This window comes from Lygodium microphyllum, chromosome 23, assembly GCF_053477565.2.
Source record: "Lygodium microphyllum isolate KBCC chromosome 23, Lygodium_microphyllum_v1.1.10, whole genome shotgun sequence".
Taxonomy (NCBI): Eukaryota; Viridiplantae; Streptophyta; class Polypodiopsida; order Schizaeales; family Lygodiaceae; genus Lygodium; species Lygodium microphyllum.
Genome location: NC_141157.1, coordinates 80,785,937 through 80,810,066, shown reverse-complemented (window position 1 = coordinate 80,810,066; position 24,130 = coordinate 80,785,937). Strand labels below are relative to the sequence as shown.

Here is a 24,130-nt window from a genome sequence, read left to right as displayed (position 1 = left end):
GGCTGAGGATTGGTTGCCTCTTCTTTGGGAGGGATATCAATAGTGGCAAGAACTTGTAAGATGCAAAGGTAAGCCAAAACAAGGGTGACACCCCTTTCGCCAAGGGAACCAAAGAAACACGATTCCTTGGGTAGAAACTTCCAAAGAAAAATATGTTTTGCGCACACTCCTAGAGGTTGGCCATGCAAACAAGGAGTATCGTACTAAGGCCCAAGGTCTTCCACCTAGAAAATCACAATAGACCGTTGCAATTGCCTCCATATCAATTGGCCAGCTTGGTAGGACTATACCTCTCATTGTTGTAGCTTGTGCTTCATCTATCCCAGTGGTGGCCATTGGACATGTGGCACGTGGACAGCCTCAGTAGCCTATATCCTTTACTAGTCCTGAAGGATTAGTTGATTTGTCTGCTAGTGGCTCACATATTGCACTTGATGCATGCATTCCTAGGGCATCCATTGCACCGTCTAGGATCACTTTACCCATAATTGTTAGGTACGAAAGGTATAATGTCACGGAGATGTGAAATTTTAAGATGCTTTAATCTTGCCGATAACATTTCATTAAGATATTAATCAAATGTGCAAGGTTGTTTAATACATGTGATGCGCATGGTAGTTATTTCATCGTAACAAGCCAAGGATCCCGAAGATGTAGTGGATGTTAAAGGAAAAAGTTGTAATAAGTTATGCTTGTAAGTGGTACCCGGTGTTAGATTTTGGCCTAGACAAATTTATTGGTCCCTAATGTCAGTGGTGACATTAGAAAATTGGCATTAATTAATTAATTAATGCTAGTCTAAGGATCAAGAATTGCTCAAGGAAACTTGGAAGACAGATTGGCCTAGCTAATTCAATTATTGACTGGTGGGATTTGAGTACTAGAATAAGTTTTAAATTAATTTTTAGAATTAATATTCTGAAAATTAATTTAATAAGCTGGATAATCAGATTACAAGGTTGACACTTGGCAAAACTTGCCCATGCAAGTGGAAAAAACGTATTTAGGGGCTGGTAAAAGTCTATTCCAGTCATTGTGAGAGAGGAGTTTATTAGAGAGCAAGGAGAGGTTGTTGATGTAATTTGCAGCTACGAGGGATCAGTCGAGCTGCATATGATAGCAGTTTGGAACCCTCCAAGAGCAAGTGACATCAGCCTAAGGTCCTTCTGGTGCAGATGTCAACATACAGGAGGGGATAACAGTCCTTCTAGTGGTCCTATGTTGTAGATGACAGCTTCCATGGCTGTTTAAGCAGGGCAATAGTAGCTTTTCAGTGTTTCTCATGATGAAACTCTGAAATTTCTCTCTCTATAGCATTCTCTCTCGTCCCTAGCCCTCTCTTAAGCCATCTTAGCATTTTCCAGCAGTTTGAGCCATTAGAGGAAGAGATTTTAGTCAATTTTTGCTGTAAATCCTAATTTACGGCAGAAATTAGGGTTTTGACAACTGCCTCGGGATGTGTGTTCAGAAATGAGGGCCTAGGACTTGAATTCTAGTAGCTGAAATTGAGGAATTTCAGGGAGATTCAAGAGGCCAGCGACCCAATATCAGATCTGGTGTTGAATTTGTCTTTCAAGGAGTAGGGTGAAGGCCAATCCCCAAGCAAATCAATGGGCAAATTAGTTTGGAGGCTTGTTGGTCAATTTTGATAGCAAGAGGCACTTGGATTAGTAGAGGGGATTAGAGAATCTTGGTTGTACTCCTTTCATTTTGCAACATAAGATAAAAAAATACCACTAGGGGTGCCAATTTTGGGTCCAATAGGGTGTCCAATGTCCAAGATTAAAGTTGTAAATTGTGCATTTTCAGTTTATGTGAATTTCATGCTTGTTGTAATTGGTTCTAAATCAGGTTATTTACCATTCTATCCGAGGAGGAAGTTTGGTTGTATACAATACCATATGGTACGATAAAATATGGTACTAAATGGTACCTCAAGATTTTATAAGGTACGGTATGATACTAGTACGAAAAAAAATCATCTTGGATACTTTGGAGTAAAGATGATAGAATAAGTGTGTAAAGTCTAAAGAGCAATGCTATTAGAGTATACAAGATGAATACTTAAGGGTAACATGCCAAAACCTCTATGGTATATGCGTTATGTGCAATATGTGCTACAATATACAAGTACATAGTTGGGATTGGAATCTAAATACATCATACATAAATGATCATACAAATAAGAGGAGTGTAGGCTTGGGGGAGGGGGAGAGAGGGATGTGAGAAGCTTGATTATGAGAGAGAGAGAGAGAGAGAGAGAGAGAGTGTGTGTGTGTGTGTATGTGGAAGATTAATGCTTGAAAAAAAGAAGGTTGGGGAGGTGTTGCAAAAAGTATCCTATTTTTTCGTACGAAATTGTACTAATATACAAGGTACCGTACTATGTACGGAGACAATTGTGACTTTAGCACCTCGTTAGGCGTTCCATTGGCAGAGCCTTGCTAGTGGGCGTATGTAGTCTCACATTTAGCCTTTTCCTTTTTCAGACGTCTGTTGCATACTTACATACTCATTGCATTGCACTTAGCTTTGCTTTACTCTATTTTCAGTTTTGTTTTTTGGACCATCTCACTACTTATCTTTGTACTTTTGTAGGGCTTTGTATTTCAGTATAGGGCTCACATGCAGGTTTGCATCAATCCTTCCTAAGCTGGAGATAGGAGTTGCACGCCGTTTCTTTCATGGTTTCATCTACTTGGAGTTTTGCTCTTCTACCAACATGGAGGCTTTTCCTCCCGTGGCAGATTGTGCAACATCTCTCTTAATGTTATCATGGTGGTGCCTTCTATCCTTGCTCTTCTAGTAGGGATGCTTCATCATCTTTATCCACATGGTTCTTGGCACCACACGAAGACCGACATCCTCAAGCTCCTCTTCCTTCTTTGGTATTGATATCCAGGTTGAGAGGGGGTTGTTATCCAACTTGGTATTCTATAGGTTTCAGCACTTGCTTTCGACATCGGCCTTCCCTCTTGTTGTACCTTCGCCTATGCATTGCATGATTTCATTATCTTTGTACTAGGGTGCTTGGGCAAGTTAACAAGTTTCTTAGAAGGGACACTGTCCAAGTGGCACATGTTGCATGAGCATTCTTAAGCATGTAGCATACTATGCATTTCATTGTACAAAGCCCAAGTGGACGGATCTTTAGTTGTTTCACCAGTGGATTACACCACCATGCTTCTTCACGTAATACTTCATTACCTTTTCCTCGTCATCGATGAGGCACCATCCTTCTTGACATAATACTTCATCACCCTTTCCTTGTCATCGATGTTCTCAAGTGGATGGGTTAGCTTATACTGTTTTGCAATGTGTTGGATGTACCATTTCTACTCTCATCTTCTAAGTCATTGTTACTTAATCGGCTATCACTTGTAAAATTAACTTTGACTCCAAAGAAAAAAACCCAAAAAAAAAGTTCAATGTGGTTCCATCTATCTTTGTAGGGCTTAGTAGGCAACTAGGTAGTCGAGGAGTACCTTTGTCGGATACTCTGTCTTCTCTAGGGTGACTACTCAGATTCCCTTGGTAAGATAAGAGGGGGTATTGAGCTAAAACATGCTTTATAGCTGATTATATATTTAAACAATCCCAAAACACACTTAATTAATGAAAAACAAAAATTTGGTGTGCGGTTTAAGAGAGTTTTAGTGGTTCCCTAAGACCCTAATTTTTGGGGCATCCTTCAACATCTATAAATAGACATCGATTACCCGTCCAAGTTCCAGAGTCTCCTTCTACTGGTGGGTTCATTCAGTTTCCTGAGTCTGAGTGAGTTCCTTGTTATTTATAGACAATCCTCATTTTAAGTTCACTTAGTGTGCGTGGTGCTCTTTTCCATGCAGTGTATGAAATCAGGCTTTCGGCTTTTCAATGCACTTCAATGTGGGGTGCGAATGCAGAGTGGAAAATGCAGCTCACGCTATTCTCCTTTTCGTTCACAGCCTAATGTGGCTCTAAGTGTGTTCTCTGGCTGCTCCTAAGAATTGTCTAGGGTCTTTACAACTCCTCTCTACTCAGTCAGGGTGGAATTGGGGTCTATGAGTTGAGTTGAGATTGGACTCTTGACTAGGCTAGTAGAGGTTGCCTCTAGGCCGTGGGTCACAATTTTCCATGTTCTCGGCTTCTGTAAGCTTGGTCGTTTATCTTTGGGGGTTTTGGGGTCTGGTTCAGTTGGGTTTGGTCAGAGGCTGGATGATTTGTCTCTATTTTTGTTTTGCCCTGTTGGTTTGGTTTCCAAAATTGGACGGTCCGAGTCCGATTGGGTATGTCCGATCGGACCGAGGTGGTCCGATCGGATCGGATGGTTTGATCACGGCGGTCCCGCTGCGAGTGACCAGTTGGACAGTCCGATTCTACCAATCGGACTGTCCAACTGGTCCGATTTTGGGAGTTGGACACCTTGTGTGCTTCCACGCAGGCTCTACCTTTCATAAAAAAATGTTGAATGGTCTAATGATTCAAGTGATGCCATATCAAAATCTCAAGGCACTTGATCTGTTCACCCTTGAATGTCACTAATAGAATAGAAAAAGAGTAGAATTTAGCTTGGTTCCTCACTTTCTTTTTGTTTAAGATTGCAATGACTATCTCAAGTCTCCATGCGGTATACCTTAGATATACCCAGCGCCCCACCCTTGTAAGGCACCACCAATGATCCATGGTGCTTAAAGTTGTAAGGTTCCCATTATGAGGAGAAGCCATGTTTGATCTTGAAAATTAGTTGAATCCTGACTTGTATGTTAGAAGAGATTAATGTGACTAGTGGCAAAAAGGTGACTTTTGTGGTTCTAGCCTTTGGATCAGATAAAGTACTTAAATTGGTAGTAACTTGACGTACATTGCATTGAGTTATGGGGTGTGGAAGTTATCAAAGATCCCTATTTTGAGGTTTGGAGAATGGGATTCCAAGGGCAGTGCCCCTAGCATGATGGTTAAGGGAATATTCCTTAGAATATTTCCTAGCTAACTATAGAAGCTTCATAATATGGTCGAAATTGACCAAACTACCTTCCCAGGTATAAAAGGAAGACCCCTCTAAAGCCATTATCAATTTATCTTTCACCCAATTAGAGTCCTCCTAGCCAGCCTTAAACTCTTCACTTATCATCCGTTTGGACTGTCCACCATTTAGCCTCATCCTTTTGTGCAGGTTTCTCACTCTATCGCACAGATTTCAGCCATCAGCCGACGGCAACCTATCACTATCCAGCCCTAGGGGGCCTGTTTTCAGCCATCGCCTTGTTGTTTGAAGGTCTCCATCTACTACGTCATCATAACATCTAATTAGCCTACGTTTTCAGTATTTGGTGCTAGGCAATAGGCTATTTCCATCTCACCCACTATAGGTGAATGCTACAATACTTGCGTTTGGTATACTACTGTGTTTACCAGATTTCAGTATGTGACTGCTGTGTTTTGGTGACCGGCTTGCTGCTCTTCATTATTCAGGACTCTCTCATCTCCAACTGGTGGTTACAATTCTTGGGATTTGTCTTTGATGGACATCACTCTTTGACACTTCATTGCTCTACCCTTGGGCATTTTGTACACTCTTACATTCATTTACAGTATTCATTTTCTTCAGAGTTTCTTCTCTATGTGTTTGTTTGTGGGTTTGAGTTCTGAGTTTTGTGTTTGCATTTTGTGTTTTGCTTGTCACTGTTTGAGTCTTTGTGTTTTAGTCTTGGTTGTACATGCTATGTTTCCTTAGTGCAAACCCTAGCATATCTTTCTAGTAGGCAGCTGGTTGCTCACACTAGGGTGGAAAGACTACATGTAAGAAATATACAAAATGGGCCAATACCAACAAGGGTCTAAAAGCCAAGGCAAAACATAGGTAAAAAAAAGAGCAAGAAAGGCAAAAAAATTAGGCAATAGGTCAAAGTGTTCGTTTTCACCTGTCCCTTGCTAGGTATCTTGTCTCAAGGATGGGGGATACTATTGAAGATGAATTTGACTACTTTGCTTTGTTCTCTATTTCACTAATTCCCTAAGTAACAATTTGATTCTCTATTGCAAGTTGTGAATTATGTAGAGGATTATCTTTGCAAAAAAGTTGTCACGAGGACATGAAATTTTAAGATGCTTTAATCTTGTAAATAACATTTGATTAACTTATTTATCAAATGTGCAAGGTTGTTTAGCACATGACTGTTATTTCATGGTAACACGCCAAGTACCTTGAGGATGCAGTGGGTGTCAAAGGCAAAAGTTGTGCCAGTTGGGCTTTGGGAGTCAGTTGGTGTCAGTTTTAACCCTAGCATAATTGTTTGACCAATAAATGTGAGTGGTGACACTAGAGACTAGCATTAATTAATTAATTAATGCCAGTCTAAGGGTGAGGGACTTGGGTTGAGCAGAAATACATTCCTTCGAGGGGGGGGGTTTGCCCATCTTCAACCCTCAATCTTATCTCCATTACTTTTACATTTTCATGGCTGTAATTTTGTGAGTAATTTTCATTTTCAGCTTTAAGTGTTCATTCTCTTTTATATTAAATCTCGAAAATAAGCGAATATTATAATTGTTAAGCATACTACGTTGTTCGGGGCGTTTACACCGAGCTGAGATGATGTCACCAGTGACAGCAATAGCTCACCAAGCAAAAGGAGATGACAATGAGGGTGTAAGGTCGGTGCTGATGATGTCTAGGAAGTAAGATAGCATACTGAGGACAATGCTGAGGGCAACGGATGTTGATGCCATTGCAAGGGTACAAGCAATAGGCATAAAAGTCTCTTAATAATTCATGTCTTCTTTCTAGCAAAACCCTCACACCACCAAGTGGGCCTTATATCTATGCCTGGAGTACCATCTGCCTTGAACTTTGTATGGAAGAGAATTACTCAAGTATTCTACGAGGGTTTAAGTACCATTCCGGTCTATGCTTTCAAGTTTGTACCCCATTGCTTTACGCTAGTTAGGGTGTTAGAGAGCCTCTTGCGACATATTCAGCTCACTATGAGCAATGTAGTTTGCCATAAAGACAGATGCAAAAGAAGTGGAAGGAGAAAGCTAGGCACCGCCGTGAGCCATTCAGAGATGAGTCAATAGGTATGACCCCTCAAAACTCACATAGTTTTTGGTACCAACAAGGTGATGACTCCCTATGAGGCTACTGCAATTCCAACTACCTTTCTTCTCCATCAGCCGGTCTTCCCTATGCAACGGAATGGTGGATTGTCATTGAAGCCACCAACTCAGCCCATGCTACCACTCATGAAGGACGATGGGGCTGAATTTGTCACTCAAGGAGCATAGTGAAGACCAATCCCCAAGCAAACCGAGGGCCAAATTGGTTTGAAGGCTTGTTAGTCACTTGTGACAGCAAGAGGCTTTTGGATAGTGAAGGAGATCAAAGGAATCTCAAGTTAAAGAAATACTGCAAGGGACACCAATTTAGGGGCCAACATGCTGTCCATTGTCCAAGATTAAGTCGTAACATTTCAATTTTAGTTTATGTGAATTTATTATTGACTATAATTAGTGATAGATTAGGTCATTACCATCCCTTCCCAAAAGTAAGGTTGGTTTCAACAACCACTTGATAACCACGACACTGCAATCATCTTGGGTGACTCTATCACCACCCGACTCTATGACTCATGCCTTAGTCCTTGTCTTGAAGAGACAAATGCTAGAGGCCACCATTGTTTTATCAGTGTACACCATTCATCATTTTTCCATTGTTTGTGCTTTTGAGTTCATTCACTATCAATGTTTGTCATACAATCTATCGTCTCCACTACAAATCCTACCATTCCTGTTGGAGCGCGCGGGTAGCGGAAGCGTGAAGATTTGCAGTAGAGGAAGTGAACAGGTGAGTTAGAGTGAGAGTAAGAGTGTCGAACAGATTTGGGTGTACCAACAATGTGGAAGTGAACAGGTGAGTCAGAGTGAGAGTAAGAGTGTGGAACAGATTTGGGTGTACCAACAATGTGTTGGTACACAAAGAATAAAATGTATTTATACTTAGGGCCCGTAACGGTGCATTCACATGTACAACATAACAATACACGTGTAAAATACACGGAGGTGAATAAAGGACCTTTACATCCCAACAACCTCCCACTTAAAGGTCCGGAGTGAACCTTTAACCAACTCCCACTAGTCGTATGCAATGCTCATGCTGAGCCTTGCCTAGACTTTTAGTGAGAACATCTGCAGGGTTGTCCTGTGTTTTGATCTTGGTCAATGTAATTAGACCATCCTCCAGAATCTGTCTGATAAAGTGATATCACACATCAATATGCTTTGTGCGTGAATGATACATGGCATTTTTAGCCAGATACACAGCACTCTGGCTATCATATCCCAACACTGGAGTACTCATAGACATGCCGAGATCCTCTACGAGTCTGCTCAACCATATAGCTTCCTTAGAAGCTTCAGTAGCTAATATGTATTCAGCTTCAGTAGTACTCAGTGAGACGATGTTCTGCAACCTAGAGCACCAAGAGACGGCCCCTCCAACAACTGTAAAGACATACCCGCTAGTGGACCTGCGAGTGTCTAAGTCACCTGCCATGTCTGCATCACAATAACCCTGCAAATTAAGTGCACCCTGCCCATAGCAAATACACTTTCTTTGTGTACCCTTCAGATATCTAAGAATACTCTTGACAGCCTCCCAATGTGGTTTGCCAGGATTTGACATAAACTTGCTGACAACTCCCACTGCATGAGCAGTGTCTGGACGAGTAGCCACCATAGCATACATAAGAGAGCCACAAGCTGATGCATAAGGGACTCCCTTCATAGCATTGGCTTCCATGTCATCTTTTGGGCTGTTGGCTTTACTAAGCTTAAGGTATGGAGGTAAGGATACTCCGAGAGGCTTAGCTTCAGCCATGTTAAATCTGTCCAGTACCTTTTCAATGTACTTTTCTTGAGATAAGAATAGCAATTTCTGCGTTCTATCCCTACGAATCCTCATGCCCAATATATGCTCTGCATTCCCCAAATCTTTCATGGAAAAAGCTGATTTCAGCTGATTTTTAAGAGCATCCAAGCTAGTCTTTCTCTTCCCAGCTAGCAACATATCATCCACATACAAAACAAGTATGATAGGGCTGCCATCTGTATCCTTTTTCATATACAAACAATGATCTGCATGGCTGCGCGTAAACCCATGAGAGAGCATAAAAGTGTCAAACTTTTTGTACCACTGCCGTGGTGCTTGTTTCAGCCCATATAAGCTGCGTTTTAGTTTACACACCAACTGCTCTTTTCCAGGAACTACAAAACCCTCAGGCTATTTCATGTAGATCTCCTCATCAATGTCACCATGCAGAAAAGCTGTTTTCACATCCATTTGGTACAGCTCTAAATCCAATACAGCAGTGAGAGCAAAAAGCACACATAGTGTGGTCATCTTCACGACAGGTGAGAAGACCTCTTGGAAGTCAATCCCTTCCTTCTGTGCATACCCTTTGGCAATCAATCTTGCCTTGTACTTGGGTTTCCCATCAACTGTCTTTACTTTGTAAACCCATTTGTTTGGAAGAGGCTTTCTTCCTTTGGGCAACGGCACAAGATCCCAAGTATCATTAGCATACAGAGATTTAATCTCTTCCTACATAGCTAGCTCCCACTTATTGCTGAATTTGCATGACTTAGCCTCTTTATATGTCAGAGGCTCACCCTCATCAGTAAGCATCACATAATGCAAAGAGGGGTCATACCTATGTGGCTGCCTTCTTAGGCGTGTAGACCTGCGTACCCAATGATCTACATTCTCAGGAATCGGATCTACATCTGAAGGCATGTTATTTTCAGCATTTATTGGCTGCTGTAAGCCATTTTCAGCATGCTGTTCATGCTGTACAGCACCTTCATTTTCATTTCCAGCACCTGCATTTTCATAATCAGCAAGTCTATCTTGCTGTCCAGGACCTCCCTGTGCTTCTATTTGCTGTCCATCATCATCTGGCTCAAAGATAACCGGCTGATCATCAGTTTCAGCCTGTGGTACAGCACTAGGAGGCTCATCATTTGAAGTAATAGGTGGCTGCGAATTCTGAAATTTGACCTTTTTCATGTCTTCATCAAAGGCTAAAGTGCTTTTCAGCAACTTTGCCTCATTAAACACAACATTACGGCTGCGAACAATTTTCTTGGACTGAGGTAGCCACACTCTATAGCCAAACTCACCCTCATCACCATAGCCCATGAAAATGCCTTTGGTGGATTTCGGGTCAAGTTTATTCCTCAGCTCATTTCTAACATGCACAAAAGCATCACAGCCAAATATTCGTAAATGGTCATATGAGGCCGGTTTGCCAGACCAAACCTCCTTAGGAATGCCATTATTTAGGGACCTGTTTGGAGAGCGGTTGCAAATGTGAACCGCGGTTTTAAGTGCCTCTCCCCAAAATTCATGAGGGAGATTAGCAGTGGACAGCATGCACCGCACTCTCTCACATAGAGTCCTATTGTATCTTTCAGCCACACCATTTGAAGAAGGGCTGTAAGGGGCTGTAAGCTCCCTCTTGATCCCATGCAAGTCACAAAAGGACTTAAATTCATTAGACGTGAACTCACCCCCATTATCAGTTCTCAAGCATTTCAACTTTCTACCTGTCTGAGTGGTCACGAATGCATGAAAAGTTTTAAAAATAGCAAACACTTCACTTTTCTTTTTCAACAAATAAACCCAAATCTTCCTGGAACAATCATCAATAAAAGAGGCAAAGTATGCAGCACCACCCAACGATTTCAAAGGCATGCTACATACATCAGAATGCACTACGTCCAAGACATTTGACTTACGGGAGACACCAGAGTAAAATGAATTTTTCATTTGCTTTCCAAACTGACAGTCATTACAAAAATCAAGTTTAGAGCCTTTTCTATCAACCCTCTTCAAAGAGGTAAGAACATCAAGACCTTTCTGGCTCATATGGCCTAATCTCTTATGCCATAACTCCAAATGACAGCCAATTTCAGCAACTGCAAGAAACTTGCCATTCAAAGCTTTACAGTGCAGACAATACAGAGTGCCCTTCTTGGTTTCTTTAGCAATCAGCATGGAACCCCTTTTTAATTTCCACAAACCACCACCAAACAGTGTGGTGTAACCATGCAAGTCAAGCTGTCCAACAGATAGTAAACTCTTCTTGATGCCAGGCACATATCTGACATCTTTCAACACAAGTTCTTGCCCATTATCCAAAGACAAGTGTATGGTGCCAATCCCATCAATGCTGCAAGCATGATTATTTCCAAGGTAAACCTTGCCATAACAGCCTGCATCAAAAGTAGCAAAACACTCCAGGCATGGAGTTGCATGGAAAGAGGCACCAGAGTCTACAATCCAAGTCTGAGTGACACAATCATCAACTGACAAAAGTGCATCAATCACATCAGCCTTGGTGATCTGCATATCCTGCATGTGACATACAAAGGCATCATAATCCACTGCACATAATACATCAGCCTCTGCATCTGAGAGCTCCTCTATGACAACACTAGAGGCCACATTGGCCTTTTCCTTGCCTTTACCTGCCTCAGATACATCTGTCTTTTCCTCTTTCTTCTTTTTGTCTCCTGCATTCTTCTTTCTCTCTTGTTCCTTCTTGTAACACCTGCAATCAGGCTTCTTGTGGCCCTTCCGACCACACTGATAGCATGTAACATCACTCTTTTATTTTCCTTTGCTCTTGCTCCTGCTTCTCTGTCCAACATTTGCATTTTTCTTTTCAGCCCTGCTTCTAACATTATAAGCTGAGTTGCTGCCTTCTCCACTAGACTTACGTCTAATTTCTTCTTTCAAGATCGAACCCCTCACACCATCATATGTGAGATTGGGGTTATTGCTGAGAGAAACAACCAAAGTCTCCCAAGAGTCAGGCAATGTCATGATCAAAAAGATCGCCCTCAACTTATCATCAAAATCCAAACTTGCATCCTTGAGCTGATTTAAAATGCCAGTAAATGCACTCAAGTGCTCAGCTGCAGGCTTGGACTCATCCAGCCGCATATTCACCAACTTACGCATTAAATGCACCTGATTAACAGGTGTGGTGATCTCATAGGTAGTCTTCAACTTCTCCCATATTGCATGACCAGTGTCTAAACCCTTAATGTCTGTCAAAATGTCATCAGTGACACCCATCTTTATATAAGCCACAGCCCTTTTATTGACTTTGGCCCAATCCGCCTTAGACATTTGTGCGAGTTTATCCATTTGCAAAACATCCTCACAATCCTTTAGGAACAGTATGCCCTGTATACGATCTTTCCAAAGATCAAAGCCCTGACCATCAAATCGCTTGATTTCCATCAAACTTTTAATGTCAGAATTGGAAGAAGTTGCAGCCATTTTTCACAAGTACAAGTGTAAAAGCACTGAACTGCAAGAGCACAAGCTAAATCAGCAAATACACTGCTGTTCTTGCATAACCAGTAATAATCCTCTGCTGTTTTGACATAAACCAACCACTGCACAGGTAAATAATGGAGAAATTTATCAAATTCTGCACAAAATTCCAAATTTCCAGGTCCAAATGTGCGCAAATGTCAGTCAAACTAACTCAGCTGAGCAAAATTACATCAATACATGAAAAGCCCCAATTTTTCTTGGTCCAATGCCAAGAAATTTTTACTCGGATGAGCAAAATTCCAACAAATTTGAAAAATCCCCAAATTAATTGAGGTCAATGCGCACAATGTCTGCAATTTCTGACACAGATGTCACTGTCAAGCATAAACAACATCAAATCTGGGAAAAGCCCCAAATTTCCAGGTTCAAATTTGACCAAATCTGAGAACAGTGCTTGCGCGCGCGAACTCCCGTCAGTGGCAAAGGGGTTGCTTGCAGTAAACCTTTGAAAAATTTTAAAAATTTCTAGAAGAGAAAATGTGTTGAACTGCAGCCGTTGACCTGCGCTGCCCGTCAGATGCCACGCAGCCTTGCGTGAGCTGTCGCCTATTCAAAAACGTGACGAAACTGCATCCCGTGACCTGTGCAGCCTACGCCTGGCTGCTCGTGACCTGTTCGACTGCCTGCCTGGTCAAAAATTGACCTGTCGCCTGTCTATCAGGCTGTCGCTTGCACAAACGTGACCTGCAACACTGTCGCCTGACTGTCCAGCACATACACGTGCCTGGAAACAGTGACGACCTGACCTGTATGAGTGACGACTTACTGATTTCTCGCGAGCGAGGAGTTGGTGATGTCTCACGCGGACTTCGAGGAGCGCGAGCACCTTAACCTCAGCTCTGATACTAGTTGTTGGAGCGCGCGGGTAGCGGAAGCGTGAAGATTTGCAGCAGAGGAAGTGAATAGGTGAGTCAGAGTGAGAGTAAGAGTGTTGAACAGATTTGGGTGTACCAACAATGTGTTGGTACACAAAGAATAAAATGTATTTATACTTAGGGCCCGTAAGGGTGCATTCACATGTACAACATAACAATACACGTGTAAAATACACGGAGGTGAATAAAGGACCTTTACATCCCAACAATTCCTTTACAAGACTCGTGATTCGGATCTTGATATCCTAGCCAACTATGACAATTGCCTTGTGAGTGCAAGAAGCCAATCACAACTAAGTTCCCCAATTGCACGTACAACAACAAGTTCTACTCACAACAAAGTAGTTGCACACCACGAATATGATTGCAACTCCAAGTGCTACTTTACACAAAAAAATACAAATCTGGTTGCAATTGGGATTCATCAATATTGATTATGATTACAAAGTCATGACTATAGCAGCAACTAACAATGACCATCTATGGACCACTGGCTTTTACATAGTTCCAATTCCAACAACTCAAAATCCAAGAAAATCTTATAACCACCACTAGTATCACTTTTGTAACCAAAAGCTTTTATGGACCACTTCTGAAATCAACCTTTCTTCTTGAAGAGGGTGGTAATTCCCTGATCAAGCACTTAATTACCACACAGCAAATAAAGAAAAATGAAAATGCACAATTCACCTTGATAATCTTGGACATTGGACACCCTGTTGGCCCCAAACCTAGCGCCCCTTCCGGTATTTCTTTAACTTTGATTGCTGATGAAATGAGTACAAATTGAGATTTCACAATCTCCTTTGCTGTCCCAAAAGCCCCTTGCTGTAATAACAATCACCAAGCAATTCGGGCCATTTGCCCCTTGACTTTTTACCCAGGACTTGCATAATTGGAACCACAAATTGACCAAATGCTACCCCAATTTACAATGAATGGGCTGAGATCTGAATTCATTGACAATTACACAATTCCCGGTACTACATTCAATGTACAATGCCTTCTCCTATTGGCACAGGTCCTGAGGTGGCTATCAAACCCTAATTTCTACAAAAAGTTAAGGTTTACAGCAAAAATCCTCCTATTGTCCATGAAATATAGCTGAGATATTCCAAAAGGCTAAGAAATGTTTAGATCTTTTGAGAAATTACTAGAGAAGGTGATAGGAAGCCAAGATGAGAGAGAAATCTAATTTTCTTCATGAGAAAACACTAAAATCTGCTTGCCACCTACTCCAACTTGCATTTAATGTAGTCACCTACTGCTAGGCACCTCCAAAATGTTGTCTCAGTTACAATCAACCTGAGAGTGAGGAGAAGTAATTCTCACTCTCACAAGATCATGCAAAGATGTACAAACACATATGCATTATCTATTATGCAATGATAAGAACTGATTTCTTTACAGTATGAGAGAAGAAAGAGGGGAAGTCAGCCTTTTCTCATCGTTGATCAGCAGTACATGGATAGGGCTTGCTTCTTGTTGCTAAAATGGAAGAAAGAGCTCGAGAAGGAGGTGCTGTAATGATGATGGGGATGGATGGGGCCAGTTTCTGGCTATCTGTGGGTGCTGTACATGAGTTTACAGCAAAGAAAAATGATGCTGAATGAAGAAAAACGAGCTCTTATTTATAGGAGAGGGAAGAGCTAGTACAAAAGGGGAAAGTGGAGTAGCACAAGACAAGTGTCCAGCCACATGTCATGAGATGTGACAAGTGATGGGACACTTGGAAACTTGTGTGACAAGTGTCTTGACACTTGTCTCTTCTCTATGGCCTTCCTTTTTGGGCTGACCAAGAATAGAAACAACCAAATTTAGTAAGCACAGTCAGAGTACAGAATTTACTATTTTTAGAATGACATCCCTATTTTTTTAGGACTAGCATTTTTAGGCTAATTCGAGGCTCCTAAAATTTAGGGACCCCCCAATATGGGTGTCATATGAAAGCTTTTTCCGTGTACATTGCAAAAACGGTATCAGAATCTTCATGTGACTTTCCTATGCAAAGAAATGTGCATTTCAAGCTTTCAGACCACACATGCACATTGTACAAGCATTTCATGATCATGCCATCTTGTTGATTGTAACTGTCTGTTCTGGCGGATCTAGCCCACACTTCAAGGCATCAATCCTTTCTGTGTGCGAGTCTAACCCTGATATGCGTGAGCTCTGGTCACAGGCGCCCAATCGGGCCATATAGGTGGAAGTGTGAACTATCTTTTCTCTAACCCACCGCGTGGGTCCACCATAACCTGTGACCACTCATCAGTGGCCGGCTCCAATGCACTTTTCTTTATATCTAATTAGTGCAAAGGAAACAAATTCAATAAATCATTATATAGACAAATTAATGAAAAAGGATACAAATTCTGTTTCTATAGAGTTGTGACACTCGGTGACATTATCGACCTGTTGTTGACAGCCCTCTACTGTTGCATTTCAGCTGGGGACCTGCTGTTTCAGTCTTCTCACCTCCTGGATATTGACTGATGGCTGTATTGCTGTCTGCCACTCTTGTTGCCGGTCAACCACATCTAGGTTGCTGCATTGCTGTTTCAGCCATCTTCTCCACCAGAGGACTGATGCAATGCTGCCTTTTTGCACTCCTCAGCCTCACTGACACCATCTCAGCCTAAACAGCTGCGTTTGGCTTCCTATGCTGCCATTGTTACTTCAAGAACAGCACACACCAGATTTGGCCCTGAGTCTCAAATTTGGCGCTGAGTTTTTGTCAGGGGCTGTTGGACAGTCTTCTGCTCCTTGAGCATCACTTTGTTGTATCACACACCTCCATATCGGCAGTTTGCTCATGATTATCTTCATTCATCCTCATCTTTTCCACGAGTCCATTTGTTAGAGTTGTGGTTGTTTGTGTTGGGTGGAGGAGCTCTTGAATGAAGACTTATATCTAATGCACACACACACACACACACACACATAGAGTAAACAGGTGTAGCTCAGTTGGTTAAGTTGAACACATGGTGACCGAATGAGTTCAATTCCTACATTGGTACGGTTATTTAATGTAGAAATAGAGAAGGGAGATTTGAACCTGGGTTAGCAGGTTGATAGAACTAGTGGCTTGCCACCAGGGTAGCTACGAGCGAGAGAGAGAGAGAGAGAGAGAGAGAGAGAGAGAGCTCTCTTGACTAAAGGGGTGTAGCTGAGTTGGTTAAGTTGAACATGGTGGTGACTAGAAGGTCTTCAGTTCAACTTCTACATCCTGCACGGTGATTTAGTATAGATGTTACAAAAGGGAGAATTGAACGCGGGTCAATGGGTTTAAAAAAACAAGTGGCTTACCACTAGGGTAACCACTTGATCATGAAAAGAAAAAACAGAGAGCTCTTGCAATCTGTGCAGCCACACATGGAGGTTGCTTTCCACTTTTTGTGTTTTTGGGGCTGTTGCCATATCTAGACTATCCCAAATACGTTCATTTTTTATTCTGCTTCTGGAGTGCATAGTCACATTACTTGTCCGAGAGGCCACCTTCATCTTCAGTTTAGCATCATGGAACTCACAGACATTCTTTCCAAGGATGATTTGCTTTCTTGGCATGTTGTGGTTTCTTTAGTCTCCTTGTCAATCATATTGTCAGTCATATAGTTCACTTTTATTTTGTGTTTTTGGTAATTAATACAATTACCCTTTATTAAAAAGGAGAAGTCATGCAAGGACACAAAACTCATGCTGAATAATAGATTGTGTAAGATAGATAATTGATGAGAGTAGGGCCTAGGTTTTCCCCCAATCCTTTGATCCTTTCTAAATGTGCAAGGTGTAGAAGGTGCTCAGACCTAAGTGCACAACTCTATCACACACGTCTGTTCACACACAAAGGTGATAAAATAGCTAACGAACTCCCTTCGGGTCTTGAGTGACTGAACTTGTGACATGAAACATAAGGAAAGAGAACCTGGGAATGTCTTACCTTGATAGAGGGATGATACACTTGGTTTTGGAGATATTGTTGTGCAAATTGATCACAGTTGACAAGTTGACTGTACAGTCCAGTTTTGGAACATCGTATTGAAGTTTCTTTGAGCTGTGTTAAGAATTTCTTCAAGTATTCTGGTCATCTTACTTTTCTATATACTAAGATTTCTTAAAACATAGTCCAGTTGTCTTACTTTCTTAAATGCTTTGTAGTATGCATTTGTCAATTTCTGTGCTCATTTATTATTAGGGCCAAGATTGAGAATGAGAGGAGGCTGGATTCAAAGAAAAAAGCATCCATGAAGAAAGCAAACCGAAAAGCTGGAGGCTGGGATTAAGGTAAAGGGACAGCAAATAATATAACTGATTTGAGGCTGTAAATAGGTACACTCTCAACATGGACATGAGATTGTTGTATGAAGTTACAGAAGCTCAGTGAAAATCATCAAAGTGGATAGGGGACCTGGCAACGTAAATGCTACCTTATAGTCAAGAAGCTTTGCAATGTGTATCCTGGAGGGCAGGAGCCATAATGTTTTTGGCAAGGCATCATTTTGTAAAATTTATTCACCATACCTCTACGTTTATCAAGTTATTGTATGTGATGGGGTACTGCTGTAAAGCAATCATTCAATTTACAGCTGATAGTACTGAATACATGAACATTCTGTGGGATTATAACAATGCAGACATGTGCATAAGCTGAAGCCAGAAAGAAACCCTTGGTCTCTTCCATTTCTTTTCCCATTTCTCTTCCCTTTCTACTGCAGAGGTAGATATCACTGTGCATTATATAGAGAGCAAACGAAGCTCTATCATCAACTTGTCACAAGCTGAATGTGCAAAATAGTAAAACTAGTGTCTTTTGGGTGTTTTTTTGCCTGGTTTAAGAGGTCCCAAGTTCCAAAATGTTAGCTGTTGATTTCTTTGAGTTCACTCATACAAGCTAAAGGGAACAAAGTTTTCAACATTTATGATACGAGTACTGTCTTCAAAAGATGCAGAATTCTCAGTGTTATCGATCAAGTCCTGAACTGTCTTGTCTTTGCAGCCATGAAGCATGTATTTTGTGGCGTTAGATATCCGGTATGCACGGTAAAGGTTCATCAGAGATCCTTTCTTTCCCAGGAATGCCTGTTGGGTAGTCGTTCGTAGGCTTTCCAAATTCCCACTTTAAAATTGCTCGTTTCATGATACGAAGTGTGATGAACCTGCCATGGGTCCGTCTTGGGGTAGGGGTGACTTGCCCCATGGAACACGCCTCATGGGGTATTATCCAGCACTCCGCAATCCCACAAGTGTGCGGAAGCGTAACACGACACGGCACAAGAAAATGCCAAGTGAGCACGGGGTAAAAACAAGGGCCGCTCCCGAGGGCTGAGATTGTATTGCAAGTAGGCACAAAGGCAAAGAGAGGCAGAGGGCTAGAGGGACTTGGTTCACGGGTGAGAGTGGAGGTATCGACGCACTTCCAACTCGACTCGACACCGTGGGTGTGATGGACTAGCACAAGAGGCTCAAATCCCTAATGGAGGAGCTAATTGGACACGTTGGCTTGAGGGTAGAGCTTTGCAACTCCAAGTTGACTTGTACACTTTGATTGACATGATCTATGTGGGCTCCATTAGCTAGTATTGAAACATGAATTAAAGGCTTGATTCTTCAAGGAATTTCATAAATAGTTGATAAGCATCAAGTTGGATTGTCTAGAATGTCTCCATATCCTTCTGTCATATCTAAAAGATCACATTGCAAAGTGTGCTTGGAAAAGCTCAAACAGCTTTTGTAAGTGTGAACATATTCAATCTCTGGAGGATTGCAATGAAAATGCATCTCAAAAGTGGGAGGCCTCAAGAAGACATATATGACTCTTGTGAAAGCCAACAAGCAAATGAAAAGCAGGAGTATTGCATTGGTCCTATTGCAATCAATAGGTTCTTCAAAACTTATTGCACCTTGTAGATTTTGCATCTTTCAAACACTAATGAGAGCAGGCTTGGTTAGGAGTATGTTTTTAAAAGTATGCTTGGCTAGGGCTTACAACATAGGTCTAAGAAACTTAAATCTATTGTGTGGACAATTGTCCAACTTGCATGAGTATGAACGGCCTGTCTTGATGGGTTAGCATGAATTATCGAAGATGTGAGTATGAAGAAATAAGTTTTTCTTGTGTTATGGAAAGTGGTTTCTTTCACGTTTCTAGAGTACAACTTAAAGAAGACATGATAAGCTTTTGGTGAGCATGAATTGCAAAAGATGCAATGTTGAAGAAAAGCAATATGGAAAGTAGTTTCTTTGAGGTTTCATAAGTGCAACTTAAAGAAGACACGGCAAACTTTCCTCTCAAAGTTTTTTGTTTGTATGGTTTTGGGTTATTAACTTTCAATATATAGTTACTCCCATGTATAGCTTGCATGCATCGATTATTTATATAATATCTTGAAAGTGAGTCTAAGCATGTATTGAATTTCTAAAAAGGTGAGGACTCTTGAAAACCATGTGCACTTCTTGTTGGGTGGGTAGATTGGGACCATTTTTCCTTGAGATTGAAAGGGAAATTCTAAAGTTTTAGGCCCTTTCCTTTCATTCAACATGCAACTAATTTATAAGGATAGGGTAGGAGGCCAATTGTGAAATGAGTAACAAAAAGCAAACACCTTGGGGCTAGCAATGTGAAAAAAAAGGGAAGGATCTTGCTTAGGTGTTGCTCATTGATTTGCTTTAAAATGTTATAGGCTCTCAAGTGGAGAGCGTACCATTGCCTCCCAAAAATTGTATTCTTTAAAATTGCATTAAAGATTTTAAAAATAAAGAAATAAATATTAGGTCAGGTGTTCTATGATTGGTCCCCTTACCCTATGTCATCGAGCTTGCTTTGAGTTTGGGTTTTTATATATCCCTAACCTAGGTGTACAATGATAACTTTTTATGCTATTTTTAAATGAGAAGGGTTACTTACCAAGTTGTTTTTCCTAAAAAAACAGGGATTCAACATGCTTTTCTTATGGCTCCATTCTTTGTTACATCCTTGTTTATTGTTTCAGCCTAAAAAGAATTGCCCGCTTTGAACCTACCCATGATTGATTGCAAATCAAAACCTTTTGATTAATGTGATTGCACAAAAAGATGCATTCTCTTTTTCAAGGGATTGGCACCTTCTTGTAGTGGACTTTGCCTTGTTCTTTTGGTGTATCATTGTTGTCCTATATTAAGCTTAGGCTATATTTACCTTTTGCGTTTTTGTCACAAATATCTTTTACTAAAAATGTTATTTTCTTAAAAACAAAGAAGCAAAGATGCATTAAGGGACTTTAGAATACTGCAAGAAAACTCTCTTGGGTGTACTTCCAAAGCCAATGACTTTCCAAATTCTCAAATGTTAATGTAGATTGGCCAATACAATACAATGTAAAGAAGGCTTTGGTCTAAGGTCAAAAGATCAAACCTTGATTATAATTGTTCTAGTGACCCTGAGCAGCTTGGGATTAGCTTTGGGCATGCTTGGACTGAGATTGCAAGTCATTGCTCGTTCTTATAAACTATCCTTCACATAAGGATACCCTATTTGCCTTTCTTCATGAAAACATGAAGCTAAGTCAAATGTGCATCCTTAGATCATTTCTCCATTGAGAAGATTAGTTTTTTAGCATTGCATGTTATTACATCATGGCTAGGTGTGCTTGAGTTATAGACCATTCTTGTAGAGAAAAATTACCCTTAGTTGCTACATAGTGGGTAAGTGGTCCAATTTTTGTATTTTTTCATTTTCTTATAAAATATAGGGATATTTTCTTGTTTTTCACATGTTTCTAGCAGATGCACATATGTTAAAAAAAAAGAACTAACAATAGAGTGACATTCTAGTGCATTATATGCACTCTTTTCTAATATCCAAGTTTCCTACAAGTATAGCTTGTGCTAATGAGGAGTATTAGCTGCCAATACAAGAACTATGGCATTCGAGCAATGAAGTTCAAAATATTTTCATAAGTGTATTTTCGTAGTGATAACGATGCAAGTCAATAGGAATTAAACATCTTGGTATGTAAGCTTTTTGGATTGTTCTAGCATAACACCCATGGGGATTCTAGAATAGAACACAAATTCCATATTCCCCTCAAGGGCAAGTTTCTTTACAAATGAAACCATGTCGAAGAGGCATGTCCCAATATGTGTTTTTTCCTTTAAATTTATATTTTAGCACCTCCAAACATACCTTCTTCATCAAACAACTGATTTCTCTAGAGCAATGTTATCCCCTTTCCTGCCCCATACTCTCAACTTCTTACAAAGTAACTTCTTCACTTAAAACTTGCATATGGAACATGGTTAGTTAATCTAGGTGGGTGAGCTTGCTAGATGGTTTAGCATAGCACTCAAGGGGATCCTAGTGTAGTAGAAAAATTCCACGTTTCCCTCAATTTAAGCTTCTTTACAAATGGAACCATGTTGAAGAGGCATATACCAATCACTCCTATCCTTTTAATTGGTTTTGAGCACAATCAAATGTATATTCTTCGTCAAATGTTATTCTTTATAGAATACTTGCACGAGGAACATGTGTATTTAAAAGTTGCATTAGTAAGGTTAGAGGTATTACTGCTACATAAGCTCTTTGACTTCACACATTTACACTCCTACTTTTCTTTCTTATTCTATATTGTACATTGTTGTTTCATGGTGATTTAAAGAGGGAGACTAGCAAGACACAAAGGTGACCTATCATAGTAGTTGTAAATGGAGATGCCTTTTTCCTATTGGTAAAGTAAGGAATTAAATAATTATTATACAAAAAAGGCAAGCATTTGGTGTTTTGTATATGATTATTTGAATATTTATGTAAGGCATACTTTCATGTCTAAGCCATTTAAAGTGGCTATTGTCATCTAAGAGAAGAATTTTTGCATAGTAGGAAATGATAGTCTCTTGAAAAACATTCATAGAAACGACCCAATTTAGAATTTAATAAAAATTTGATGGTCTTTTTAGATAAGACTAGCTCAACATTGAGTACAGTTTTCCTTGACTTGTTGTGGATGGTATTTTTCTTGGGATCTTGAGGTTTTTTTTTTTTGCATGTTGGATTAAGTCGATAATGTTATTATCCTTCTTGTGATTATTGGCCTATGTCAATGAGAACAATGGCCCCATTTTTATGTCATAATATCCAAGTAGCACAATCTAAGACTTCGTTACTTTGTTTCACAATTATCCATTGAGTGTCCAAATCAAGTAATGCAAGCATACAAACTTGAAGCATTTTTATCAAAATACCCTCCCAAACTATCACTTGGAATTCGAAAAAAACTCTATCTCAAATTAAAGGTGAAATATGCTTTAGAAAATGATCTATAGTTTATCTAGAGGCAAATGTGTTTCCTTGGAGCAACTACACCATGGATGCAAAATGAAAAGCCTTCTCTTTTTCACTAATAAGCATTTCTCAAGAAATAAGCTACATACACAAGGAGTTCAAATAGAAACAATAGTTCGCTCCTCCCAACAAAACAAAGCCAAAATAAAAATGACACAGACATAAAGAATCACCTGGAGTTTGAACTTACAAGTAGAATGTGCAAATTTTGATAGTAGAAAACATAGCCTCTCAATAGATTTATAAAAAGGTGTATATTAGAACATGTTTATTTGATTCCCATCTTCCAAGTGAATAGCAAAACTAGTCATTATATGTTGATTACTTTGATTGATTAGCAAGTTGTAGCTTTGAGATAGGCTTGTAAGTAATTTACCCTTATTCTAGGGTCTAATTGTATCATATTTTTGACATCACAATGAGCTTTTCTTTGTTAGGTTTGATGGGGAGAAATTCATGCATTGAGGCTTGTCACTAACATGAGAGCTTAAAGAATGAGTTGAGCAATTTACAAGTACTCACTTGAAAGTATGGTACACATTGCTAGCAAGAGTGAACTAGTTATCGCAATAGGAGACCTATGCATTGACATTTCAAATCTTGTTTTTGTGTTGACAATGGTAAAGCACACCTTTGTGAGATATCATGCTGGCCAACTTTTGTACCACAACACATGGATATTGATACATTTTCATAAACTTGCAGTACTCATGTATATACATATCTAGGATAGTTTAACTTTGGTTACAACACTTAATTGTATCCATTAATCTTCGTTGGAGATATCTCTCTTTTGATTGCCTTAGGATAAATCATTGTGATTTTGATCACCTTGTTATTTCTATTAAAAACTTTAATTGGAAATACATAAGAATGTATAACCCTTTTTGGGAAAAGAAAGATATATATTTTCAAACAACCTCCAAATTTTCCTAGCCCATCTTGTTTTGTAGTGAGGATCTTCCAATGCCTTAAAGAGAACTATGACAAATAAGCTTAAGCACAATGGCATATTCCCCCAAAAATATTGTGTGTGATTTCACCCTACTAATGTGTACATTAAAAATCTAAGACTAGACCCAACTGATTGAACACAATTATCCCAAAATGAAACTTGCAAAGGATGATGTTTTAATAAAAATTGAGACCTGTATATAATGTGTCAATTTTAAAATGTTTGATTGGGCTGTGAACTCAATGTTTGATTGGGCTATAAACTCAATGCATGCACCCTTGAGGGTAAAGGCACCACAAAGTGGCCCAAACATAGGACTTTTCATTTGTAATTTGTGCAATGTTATATTGAGTAATCTATGTAGCCTTACAAAAAGAGGTCGAGCTTATCATCGTGGCAACTATTACAAAGGATTCAAGCTCTAATCAAGCTTTGCAACTTGGCAATTGTTACCTTCCAATAGTCATCTTTGGACTTAGCCTTAAGTAGAGCCAAAACATCATCACAAAACTTAATTGGTTGGCGGGGTATGAGAGTAGCTAGGGCTTGCCTTTGAACAATATTGCATTCTTGCATTCCTAAGTCTTAAGGAT

At 40.1% G+C, this 24,130-nt stretch overlaps 1 protein-coding gene across 2 annotated transcripts in view; it reads left to right on the top strand.

The window, feature by feature from the left end:
- LOC148016389 (Class I peptide chain release factor) overlaps positions 1-18,078 on the top strand; it is an 88,861-nt gene extending 70,783 nt beyond the window's left edge. Inside the window, exons 7-8 of one of the 2 annotated variants that reach the window (XM_087663698.1) lie at positions 17,459-17,547; positions 17,637-18,078. In XM_087663698.1, the coding sequence (XP_087519824.1) occupies positions 17,459-17,546 (88 nt within the window). In that variant the 3' untranslated portion in view covers position 17,547; positions 17,637-18,078. Of the gene's footprint in view, positions 1-17,458; positions 17,548-17,630 lie in introns of both variants that reach the window. The other variant, XM_087663697.1, reaches the window with a different exon arrangement.
- Positions 18,079-24,130: the final 6,052 nt, after the last annotated feature.